This window comes from Tiliqua scincoides, chromosome 5, assembly GCF_035046505.1.
Source record: "Tiliqua scincoides isolate rTilSci1 chromosome 5, rTilSci1.hap2, whole genome shotgun sequence".
Taxonomy (NCBI): Eukaryota; Metazoa; Chordata; class Lepidosauria; order Squamata; family Scincidae; genus Tiliqua; species Tiliqua scincoides.
The window spans coordinates 120,282,239-120,294,624 of record NC_089825.1 but is presented as its reverse complement, the minus strand read 5'-3'; the positions used below and the strand labels follow the sequence as shown (position 1 = coordinate 120,294,624).

The window sequence follows — 12,386 nt, the reverse complement described above, 5'->3', positions numbered from 1 at the left end:
CAGTGGGTACTTTCATTCTGATTGAAAGAAGAATACCATCAATGTCACTCTATTTGACAATTGTGAGCCATTGAGGGGAGGGAACCATCTTCTCATTTCTTTAGCTATGTAAATCCACTGAAATGTTTAGAAATGTTTGTGTTATTGTTATTATTATTAATTATTATTATTAATAATAACTGGTATGAAGAACCACAGTCTGAGCTCCACATCTAGCAGACTGTGGACAGAGCATTCAATCGCAACAAAAGATACAAGTACTGAGAGGACAATGACTGTGGAAGATGGAATTTCACTCTCCTTCTACCCCCAACAGCAGCAACTGTTACCCTGTACATGCCCGATCTTGTCTGATCTTGGAAGCTAAGCAGCGTCAGGCCTGGTTAGTACTTAGATGGGAGACTGCCTGGGAATACTGGGTACTGTAGACTTATATCATAGTCTTTCAAGACTGAAGGTTGCCAACCAACCAAATCCTACCCCCAACCATCAGCATATTCATATTCTTTTCTTTTTCCATACTCACCATCCGAAGTCATTCTCTGCACAGAGAAGCACCATCCTGGAAAGGAGAATTTTCCATTAGTGGAGAGATATTGAGGGAAGAGGAGCTCATACAGGACCTCAAATCCTCCCCGCTTGTCATTGTGCATTTCAGCTTTCCTTCCAGGTGAGATACCAACCAAGAAACAGGATGTTGAAAGGAAGCTTCATGTTGGGAACTCAGCTCTGGAGTCAGCAGGGTCTTCTCCTCAGCTTTACTGCCCTGCAAATAAAGATCTCCGCCTCTAGTTTATGGCCTTTTCTTCTCAATCATGAGCTGACATGACGGATTATGGCTAACCTTCTGCATTGCCTTACAAACCACATCCTATTTTGGGCTGTAGCTGCTACTGCAGTCCTAAAAAAATTAGAGGAAGTGCTCTGAGAACCAACAATGATGAAGCTTAAGGCCTGGCCAAAATGCCAAGTTTTTTGATGTCCCGGCACACAGAGAGGAGGACCTTCAGCCATGCAGTTGGAATCAAGTCTCATTGGGACCTCCAAGCCAAGGAGAACTTTGGATCCAATGCTATAGCTCAACGCCACTCTCTTCCATGCATCTCTTGTTCCTTTCTGGATCCAGGGACCAGAAGGAGGAGTGGAGGGAGGAGCCAGTCATCAGTCTACTGCAAGGGTGCCCAAACCCCGGCCCTGGGGCCACATGCGGCCCTCGAGGCTTCTCAATGCGGCCCTCAGGGAGCCCCCAGTCTTCAATGAGCCTCTGGCCCTCCGGAGATTTGTTGGAGCCCACACTGGCCCAACGCAACTGCTCTCAGCGTGACGGCCAACTGTTCAGCCTCTTGTGTGAGCTGTGGGATGAGGGCTCCCTCCACTGCTTGCTGTTTCATGTCTGTGATGCAGCAGAGACAGCAAAGGAAAGGCCAGCCTTGCATTGTGCAAGGTTTTTATAGGCCTTGAGCTATTGCAAGACCTTCATTCATTCATATAAGTTCATCTTTAATATATTCATTCATGTAATCTTATGCAAATTTATTCAAATTTTAAATGTAAATTAATTCTTTTTCCCCCCGGCCCCAGACACAGTGTCAGAGAGATGATGTGGCCCTCCAGCCAAAAACTTTGGACACCCCTGGTCTACTGCCTACTGCGACTGCTTCAGTTAGAATACAAGCTACAAGGGAGCCACGGTGGGAGTGGTTTGTGCCTCCCTCTCCTGATTTTTCTTTCTCAAAGAGGAACATCTTTTTTCCACCTTAACAGATTGAGAACCCTGAGGGACAGGGAACTGTCTTTTAATTTCTTAGCTATATAAATTGCTTTGGGAGTGGTGTATAAATATTAGTAGTAAGAAAAAGAATACTGAATGGCAGGTGATACTACAGTTTTAATTTCTCAACATTGCCTCAGTAGCAGGATTATGACTGCGTAAAATGGAATTGAGCTCCCCTTATTCCCCCCCCCATCAGCCCCCATATTTCAGTTACTTTCTTTTTCCATATTCACTATTAGACAAACCCTGCTTTGCAGCCATACACAATCCTGGAAAGGAGAATTCTCCATTAGTGGAAAGATGTTAAGGAGACAGGTGCTCCTACAGGACCTCAGACCCTCCCAGCTTGTCATGTATGTGTCCTCCTGTTTCCCTACCTTGTGGCATACTAACCAAGACAGAGGATGTGGAAAGCAAGCCTCATGTTGAGGGTCATTCCGCCCTATAGCCTGCAGGGCTTATTTCTTAGCTCTATCGGCCTGGGAATCAAGATCTCAGCCAACACCTGTGCCTTTGGAAACACAACCGTGACCCACAAGCCAGTTCTTCTCAGTCCTGAGCTGACACCAAGTGGGCCTCGGCTAACCCTCTGCATTGCCTTCGAAACCACATCCTATTATGGGCTGTATCTACAGCACTGAAAAGAGGAACTGAAAGGCTCTGAAAACCCATACTGATGGCGCTTGAAGCCTGCACAGGATTTTCTTTTCTGAGGAAGTGAGGACCTGAGGGCAAGGCTGGGACGTGCAAGTGGGTGCAGAGCTCAGTCGTGCTCCAGTGGACTCCAGCGCCAATGCTCACAGATGGACGTCATCCCATCTTATTACACAGAACATATGAAGCAACCTTATACCATCTTTCTCATTGACTTCATCAGGTCTAAACTGGCTGGAGCAGCTTCTCCAAGGTTTCTGACTCCATTCTTTTCAAATCCTACCTGGACTGGAGGTGTTGGGAATTGAACCTGGGACCTCCTGTTTGCAACACATCTGCATCTGCTTTATCACTGAGCTACAGGGTCACCAGTATGATGGCATGTCACTAAGAACTGTTTTGCTCCTCCTGCTCTCTGGCCAAGCTAGACAGAACTAGGCGACATCTGGACTTGAGGCTTAAGATGAAACCCTCAGCTTCTGCAGTTTTAGCATCTCTTGCATCCAGGTAGTAACAGTCTGAAGCTCAGCAGACTGGTGGGCTGGATGACAAACCAAAATGCACCCATTAAGGACAGTGACAGATGCAGCCTCCTCTGATTGGATTTCTTGCTTAGGTCTCTCGCTACTTCTCCCACCCTCTCTACTTGCTCCTGGAACATCTCACTGGCCCCTAAATTTAAAAAAAAAAAAATTGGCATGGGTGTTAGTACCAGGACTTCTGACACCCTTCTCTTGCTTTAATAAGAGGAAAAGAAACAAGCCCACTCCCATGTTACAATATTATTCCACCCACCCCAAAACCGAATGGAGGAAGGAAAATGAAGGGGTTTGTGATGACTCCAAAGCAAACGGACACAGAGGAACACCAACATGAACAAGAATTGCAGAGGTCAAAATCAAATGACACACGAATGGCTTTTTAAAATTTATTTTATTTCAGATATTTATAATCCACTTTTCCTCACATTAACATGGGGCGCCCAAGGCAGCAAACAAAGATTAAAATTAGGAAAATTAAAATAAAGTACGATCAAAGACAATGGCTTAAAAAAAAAAAAGGTTGCTACAAACAACTCATAAGAACATAAGAGGAGCCTTGCTGGATCAGGCCAAATCTCATCTAGTCCAGCTTCCTGTATCTCACAGTGGCCCACCAAATGCTTCAGGGAGCACAGAAGACAGCAAGACTCAAAATAAAATAGGTAACAGTAAAAGCAATAAAAACAGCAGAATATTTCAGATTTAAAAAACAGCAACTGATGATGAAAATATCAAAACGTAGCTAATCAGGGCCCAATCCTATCTAACTTTCCAGCTCCAGTGTAGCCACAAGGCAGCCCTGTGGTCAGATATGAGAACATGTGTTCCCTTAAGAAGGCCCCACTGACTGCCCCTCTACCTCAGGATGCAATGCACACCCCACTGGCACAACTGCACCAGCAATGGAAAATTGGAAAGGATTGGTCCCTCAGATTGCAGTGTTGAACAGCAGCAGCAAAAAAAGCCTAGGAGGGAAGCACTAAGCAGAGAAAGAATGTCTTGAGCCCCTATCAGAAGCCTTAACAGAGAGGGTGCTGATCTTGGCTCAAAAGGAATTCCAATGCTGAAGTGCCACTAAAGAGGAGGCCATGCATGTCCCTTGTGGCCATCAATCTAGCCCCAGCCAGGGACAACATGGACAGCAGGGTCCTTTCCCTGATTACCTTCGAACAGGGCTCTCCAAACTATGGTCCAGAGCTCCACACTCAGCTCTCCACAAGAATTTATCCAGCCCGCAGCAGTTTAAAATATTTTTTTCCTTAACTACACAGTTGGACAATTAACACATGCAGTTTTGCCTGCCACACTCCTTTCCATATGACGAGAGTGGTGTCGGCCTGGCTAACCCTCAGTCGCTTGGGTCATACGCTTTAAGACTCTCAAACCATAATTATTCTATGTTAACCACACCCAGCTGATAAAACCAGGTTTCCGCATGCTGACTTGACCACAATGCTGTAAAACGATAGCTTTGAGGGAATAGCGTCATTTTTGCACATGTGTAAACAAATCATAACAAACTCGTTTTCGGCACTGGATCAGGCAGAGACACTGTGCCATGTGTTGCACACCTCTGCCCTATATGAGTGGCTCATTGGTATCGAGGCATGATGGGGTCACGGAAGAATCAGGTCAATGCTCAAACTTGAAGAAGCACATGACAGGCAACTTAGGTCCAAGGAGAAGACGACTGGGCTGTGAAGAAGGCAGACCCTGGATCTCTTTGGCTATGTGAAGATCCATCCAGGTGTGCTTGAGCTTTAGTATGAGGCCATGTTTGCCATTGGTAAGATTCCTGGAAGCTGCCACAGAATAAAACTGCTGGGGTTTGTACAGAACAACCAGCCATTGTAGACAAGGGAAGCTGGTTCCTTGAACTTTGCTGACACTATCCTGGAAGCAACAAGGAAGACAGCTGAAGGGTCAGTCTGGAGTCCTTACAGCTGCCCCTTCTTCCAGTGGTACGTTGCCTCAGCCACGATCAGTACCAAGACAAGCAGGACTAAGACGGCTGCTCCCAGGCAGAAGCTGGCCTCCTCAGAAGTGTCACCTGTAAAAGAGAAGAGTCACTCAGCTATCAAGAGAACTAGCAGCAATGTTCTTTTCAAAGACGTCTTGAATTTGGATACTGTGTCTTTCTAACAGCTAAGCAGCAAAGCCACCTGCTGACCTGATCCATCTTCTAGACCAGGGGTGTCCAAAGTTTTTGGCAGGAGGGCCACATCATCTCTCTGACACTGTGTCGGGGGCCAGGGAAAAAAGGAATTAATTCACATTTAAAATTTGAATAAATTTTCATAGATTTACATAAATGAATATATTAAAGATGAACTTCTATGAATGAATGAAGGTCTTGCAATAGCTCAAGGCCTATAAAAGGCCTGGCACAAAGCAAGGCTGGCCTTTCCTTTGCGGCCGCTACTGCATCACAGACATGAAACAACAAGGAGTGGAGGGAGTCCGCATCTCACAGCTCATGGGAGAGGTCAAACAGTTGCCCTCACGCTGAGAGCAGTTGCGTTGGGCCAGTGCGGGCTCCAACAAATCTCTGGAGGGCCAGAGGCTCATTGGTGACTAGGGGCTCCCTGAGGGCCGCATTGAGAGGCCTCGAGGGCTGCAAGTGGCCCCAGGGCTAGGGATTGGGTACCCCTGTTCTAGACCAGTGTTTCCCAACATTTTTTCACCTGCATACTGCTGGGCAGCCTATTGCCATAAATTGTACCCTTCATATTAGCCCTGCAAGGCATTCTAATACAGACCTGCCTTTTTCCATCATTATGCAATTCTTTTTCAAGTACCCCTAGAGATCCTGGCAACTACCCCTGGGGGTACACAGAACCCAGTTTGGGAACCACTGATCTAGACCAGAGGTTTTCAACCAGTGTGTTGCAGCACATTGGTGTGCCCTAAATTGTCCGCAAGCGTGCTGCTGGAGTTTGGGGGAGGATGATTTATTTGTAGGGCCATTAGGAGATTTGAGCCCTCCACCTGCAGTGCAGAGTGCCTTGTCCATTGTCAAAAAAAACTGATGATGTTTCATTGATCATTTTAGCACATTGTTAGTGTGCTGTGAGATGAAAAAGGTTTAGGTCACTGATCTAGACAGAAAATGGTCATTATGTTTTCCTTCTCTTTTGATCGTTTTTCCATTCTTTTATTTTGCCCTTTTAGTCTGTTTGGGCTCGAAGGCAGTTTCTCACCTCTCACCGTGATCAGGAGAGTGTCACTTGGCTTTGATAAGAGAAAGAAATATGCCCTGTGGTGGTATTGGCAGGTATAGTTCCCTGCCTGCTCCATCCTCAACCTAGGGAAATAGAACACAGCTGTAGTTTTGTCTGGTTCTGTCATCAGAGACGCTGTCCAATCCCCAGATTTGTACAAGGAGAATTTCAGGCCCTTCTCTGGCCCCTGGCACTCAATAGCGAAAGTCACAGCTGAATCATACTGATCCTGGGGTCTTGCTTTGATGGAGGGTTTGGGGAGGCTGGAATCTAGGAATAGAAAAGACACAGTGAGAAGAGCATGCAGTTATTTTGACTGATGTCCCACATCTATGTCTTCTGCTGATTGTAACCAGATCAAAAAGTTCCATTAGGACCCAGTGTTGGCCTTTAGATCTCCTGGTTGGACTGAATATATCTAAGACCCAAGCCAAACGTGCAGAAATCCATGTGGTAGTGGACATTTTCCATGGAATAGTATTTAAGAAGCAAAAGCGGGATGTACAATACGTACAGAGATGCATTACATAAGAAGACGCTTATGCCATTCCTCAGAATTGGCTCCAGCACAGATTCCAGCAAAGGTAAGTAATCGGTATTACCTGGGGAATTCCAGCCTCACTGATAGATGCTAGGATTGACTAATGGGAGGGCATAGAAAGTGTCCCCCCTTACCTGTCAAAACTAGCTCCACAAAGTTACTTGGCCCTGACCAGACAAATGGCTTCCTTCTGTGGTGATACTGACAGGTGTAGCTCCCAACATCCTCCAGCCTCAACATGTGGAAATGGAAATAGGTTCTGTCTCCAGCTGGCTGTTCCAGCTGCTTTGCTGTGAGCCTCCTGAATTTGAGCAGGGAGAAGACAAGACCATCCTCTGGTCCCTGACACTCAATGGCAATGTTCTTGCCTGGAACAGGCACCCCTTGCAATTTGATGGAGGGTTTGGAGAGACTGGGATCTGGAGGTAGAGAAAATGCTATGGGGTTAATACAGGTTAGTTTATAATTTATATTATCCTACTGAATCCCACCACTTTATGTCTGTTAGTCTAGAACGCATCACTAATTAGCGCAGACACCTGCCTATAAGTCGATCTCACAGATAAGACGAGGGCAGGTTTTGAGCCCAAAATCATGGAATTTGCTATGACCCTCGGATAAGTCGGGGGTTTAACTTAGGGAGGTGTCTGACTATAATTTTGTCTGATTTTACCCAAGGCCAAATCCTGAAAAATAACCTCCCAGTAATTGTTACCTAAGAACTGTACAGTCACTAATTTATTAAAAACACAGTATATATACATAGTATGTATGCATCTATACATACATGTATACATACACACACTATTTTTAATACTGTTTTTGCTATATTATGTATACATAGTATAGCAAAAACAGTATTAAAAATAGTCTCTAATTTATTAAAAACTATGATCTATCTCATAGATCATAAGATACATTTTTATTCACTAATTTTTAAATTGTTCTCTCAACAACCATTTGTAAACACTATCAGAGTAAGGCCACAATCCCATCCACACTTTCCTGGGAGTAAGCCTCATTGACTTTAATGGGACTTACTTCTGAGTAGACAAGCCTAGGATTGGGCTTCCAATACACTGGAAACAGCATACCAGTAGAACCATTAATGAAATCCTCCTTTAAAGTGCCTGGTGCCTTAAGCCAAAGGCTCTACGTAGATCACACAACTGGGAGTGTGCAATTCAGTTCACAGTAGAGAGACAAGCAACAAGGAGTGACTGAGCAAGTGCAGCTGCACATAGTTGTACCTGATTTACTTGGAAGTAGACCCTCTGTGGAGGAAGGGCAGCGGCACCTCTGGACCTCCTGTGGAGGTTCTGGCAGGGGGATATTGCAGAAGCAAGCATGCTCTCCTAAAAGCTTACTACATAAGCAGCTGTTGCAAGTGTTTCCTAGCTCCTGCCAGCATGCAGCTAAGATCTCTGGCTAAAATACCTGTTGCTGCAGAATAATTCTACTTTAAATTCTACTCTCTGCTTTTCCTGTGTTTTGCATTTTTGCAAGGTCTCTAGAACTCTTCCAGTGAAAAGGGCACACACACGGGGAGATTGCTTCTCTCTCTCTCACAGATGCTTCCCCCCCCCCACATGCACAAATGCAGGGACTTTTCCCCTCCAGTCCAACTTCTTTGGTGAGGATGGGGGAAATGAGGTTAGCAAGGAGGTTTGCAAAAAGTTTTGCAAAGGAGAGACTGAAGTTTGGATTCAATAAGGGGGAGGGGGCAAAAACAAGAAGGAAAGAGGAGATGGACTTAACCCTTTCAATGGCTTGAGAAACAAAGACACAGCCTTCTGCAGGCTGCCTCTCTCTCTCTCTCTCTCTTTAAAAAGATCACTCTCCCCCCCCTTCCCCACCCTGCCCAACTTCATCTGTGGGGAGATGGGAAGGGGGTTAGCAAGTTGGGCTCTCCAATGGAGTGCTTGAAGTTTAAATACAGTAGGAAGGGGGCAAGGGGGAACAAGGAAAGAGGAGATGGACTCAGCAGTTTCAAATGACTGCTTCTCCCTGCTCAGACGCCCCTCCCACACACAGCTCATTGTCTCCTGCACTGTCTTGGGTGCCGCTCCAGAGATGCCTCTGTGGGCACTGGTGCTGAGCGAGGGGAGCTGCTGATGGCTGCGGTGGCAAGTGTCCTGCCCTTCGCTTGGAGCTTCTGCAGCTGGGCAACAGCCTGAAGGAGCACGTGGAGCACACCTGCACCACATCCACAGGCAGCTGCAAATGCTCAGCAGCAGCCCCAGCCTGCACAGCCTCCTCTCAGCAGAAGATCACTTGCTCCCTTGCTCTCTTCCTCCCACAATAGTGATTGGCTGGCTCACTCGCCTCCCCCCCACCCTAGATGCTTGCCTGTCCTGGAGTTAAGGCGGGGCAATGATTCAGGCTGCTTTTCTGGGAAGAAATTTTTCACCTTATAGGCGAGTATCTACAGCAGGGGTGCTCACACTTTTTTGGCTCGAGAGCTACTTTGAAACACCAGCAAGGCCCGGAGATCTACCAGAGTTTTTTTTACAAAGTTAATGCCATCATAACATATAACATTTATGTGTACAATGTATGTTGGTGTACCTTGCATAACCGCATGAGCCAATATTGCACAACACAACTAACTATAAACATTTTTGTAATTACTTGAGTTTACTTTGATGACTTGCACTGAAGTGAATCAGGCAAGGATGCATAGTCCAGACGGTAGCTGCTGACAGCCAGCCTCAAGCACACTTCCAAATGTTCATCAGTCATGGTGGAACTTAATGATCTTCATGTAGGAAAAGGCTGATTCACATAAGTAAGTGGAGCCCTTCCTGCTGTTACGCAGGACCAAAGAGACTACTGACACCAACGAAAGGGTTAAGGCCTTTATTGTTCAGAATGGAACCTTAACCAAATGAAAACACAGCCTAGTTCCAAATTCCCTGAGGACCGGAGGCAGGCAGGCACTATGCAGGCAGGAGGCAGCAGGACTTGAGGCAAAGGGGCTGGGTGATTGCTCCCTGGTTCTCTGTGTGGCTCTTCCAGGAGCTCCTTGCTGCAACTCTCTCCTCAGCTCAGGTTTCAGCTCTCAGCAGCATGGTCTCTTCCAGCTCAGTCTTGAAGCTCCTCTCAGCAAGGCTTCCCTGGTGGTCTATCCAAGCCCAGTCTTGTGCAGCCCCTTTTATAGGCCTCTGCACGCAGCAGCCTCTATCTTCCCTCTATGGGTACTGCAGCCTCCTCTCCTGCAGCAGTTTTCCCTCAGGTCCTCCTCAGTCAAACTCAACTTTTTTTTACACATAACACTGCCTCAGGTGCTCCTTATATCCCTGAGGGCCCTATTGCCTTCAAGTGGCTGCGGCTGTGCAGCACACTCTGCTGGATGCCCAGGCCTGACCCTTAAAGGGGCCACTGCTGACACCACATCTACCTCCTCACCAGATCTTCCAGGATGGCGGTTATGACATCTGCTTATCTTACATGGATATTAAAGAACTCCCCCCACCTTCCAGAGGAACCCTGCTGGAAGGAAAAAAAGGACACAGACTCCAGAGGTGGGGAAGAGAAGAAGGAGGGGGCAGCCACAGGCCAGCTTCTGTCCTGCCTGCCTGCCCTCCCTCACTCAGGCTGCAACCCTCTCCACACTTTCCTGGGAGTAAGCCCCATTGACTACAATGGGACTTCTGAGCAGACAAGTTGGTTGGAGCTCTCAGGTTGCAGTCCTCTCCACACTTTCCTGGGAGGAAGCCTCACTGACTACTTGTGAGTAGACCTGCATAGGAGGGGGCTGAGGCTGCAGCCGTCCACACCTTCCTGGGAGGAAGCCCCACTGACTACAGCGGAGCTTACTTGTGAGTAGACCTGCACAGGAGGGGGCTGAGGCTACAGCCCTCCACACCTTCCTGGGAGTAGACCAGGGACTACAGCGGGGCTTGTTTGGAACAGACCGGCCGGGCTCTGCTCCAAGGCTGCCATCCCAGGCACCCTTTCCTGGGAGTAAGCTTCATCTGCTGTAATGGGGCTTACTACTGAGTAGACACACAGGATGTCTCCTCAGCTGTGGAGGAAAAGCCTCTCCTTGCACTGAATGGGGACCTGCAAAGGCGGGCTACAAGGGCTTGCAATGGCTGAGGAGGAGGGCATCCTGCTGGAGAGTTGGGGAAGGGAAAAACAGGGAGCTTAAGCCTGCAGAGGGGGCAAAATTGAAAAGGGAAACCAATGTGGAGCAGGTGAGGGTGAAGTAAGAGGAGGGAAGCAGCCCACCCTCCCAACACAGGTGCCTCCTGTTACCCCATTTGCCATTTTCACCAGGAGGAGCCGCAGCAGACAGCTGAAAGAGCCGCATGCGGCTCTAGAGCAGCAGGTTGCCGACCCCTGATCTATACACACAAACCGCTTCTTGGTATTGGGGCTCGAAGGAGGCAGAAGGCAGGTCACTGCTCATGAAAAGAACAGGCCAATTGTTTCAGGATAAGGAAAGGTATTCAGTATTTAGAATAAAACTAGGGGATAGAAAAAGAACAGAAGGAACAGGCCAACAAATTCGATACTTGACTTCCGATGCAAAGTTCAGAAGAACTTAAAAGTTTCTAACTATAAACTTCCCCAGCTAAAAGAGTCCACTTACAATTAGCATCACCTGGTGCTAGGAAGACCTTCTCAGGAATTAACCCTGTCTGGCCAGTGGGATAGTGTAACATACAAGTGCAGGAGCTCATCATGATATGTTGTCCCCCTCCCATAGCCACACCTGTAGAGACATGCCCCACTAAGACTGTACAACACTTTAAATTTCTTCCTTAGAACATTTTCTTTTCTTGCCACTGATTCCTACTTTGAAATTTAGTATACTCTACTTCACTCAGGCTGTAATGCACACTCTCCTGGGGTTAAGCACCACTGAACACAGTGAGACTTATTTCTGAGTAGACATGCATACCATTGGGCTGTTAAATAGAGAGCTCCTTTCATCTCAGACTTTTGGAGTGGGTTGCAATAATAGAAAACTGAACCATAGAATTAAAAAACAGCAAACTGTGAAAGAAAATAACCTCTAGTCTAGACCAGTGTTTCTCAAAGTGTGCTCCTATGAGCCTTGGGACTCCCTGAGACCCCTTCAGGGACCCCACGAGCACATTATAGGTGCCCCCCTGCCCGATTTGCTCATCCCTCCCTCCCGCCTCCCCTTTTTGTGGTTCTCCTTCGTCATTCTCCTCCTGTTCCAGCTCTTCACTGGTATTTGGCACTGGGGTTGCCGCTGCGCTTCTCTGCTCATGCGCCGGCATTCTGGGGCTCACCAAAACACCATACATTTGCCAACCGGGTTCCTTGAGTCTCGTTTTAGGAGTGTAAAGGGGTCCAGAGACTGTTTTGTTTGATTTATGCTTCCTCTCCTTAAAAGGTCAACATGATCACATCCCTGTGAAAAGTTCCCTTTTCTGCAGAATTTGGCACTTCCCCTGAGGAGAAAAGTGAGACTATATTTGTTTATCATTCCCAGCATGCACAAGAGAACACAGACCTCTTCCCTTTTCTGTGGGTCTCCACTCCCTGCCTTCATACCACAAGAATACCAAGGAAAGAGCCACCAGTGCAAAGCTGGTCCTGACATGACACAGGGTGGCCTGACCTGCCTCTTGCCACAGACTTTGGAACTTCACTGGCTATGACATCAGTGATGCTTG

At 47.1% G+C, this 12,386-nt stretch overlaps 1 protein-coding gene across 1 annotated transcript; it reads right to left on the bottom strand.

The window, feature by feature from the left end:
• Window positions 1–4,907: 4,907 nt before the first annotated feature.
• Window positions 4,908–11,047, bottom strand: LOC136653457 (immunoglobulin superfamily member 1-like). Its single transcript, XM_066630354.1, has 4 exons — window positions 10,993–11,047; window positions 6,867–7,151; window positions 6,171–6,461; window positions 4,908–5,020 (listed from the first exon to the last, which is right to left on the bottom strand). Exons 1-4 carry the CDS (start codon window positions 11,045–11,047, stop codon window positions 4,908–4,910), a joined length of 744 nt encoding a protein of 247 aa, XP_066486451.1.
• Between the last annotated feature and the right edge of the window lie 1,339 nt (window positions 11,048–12,386).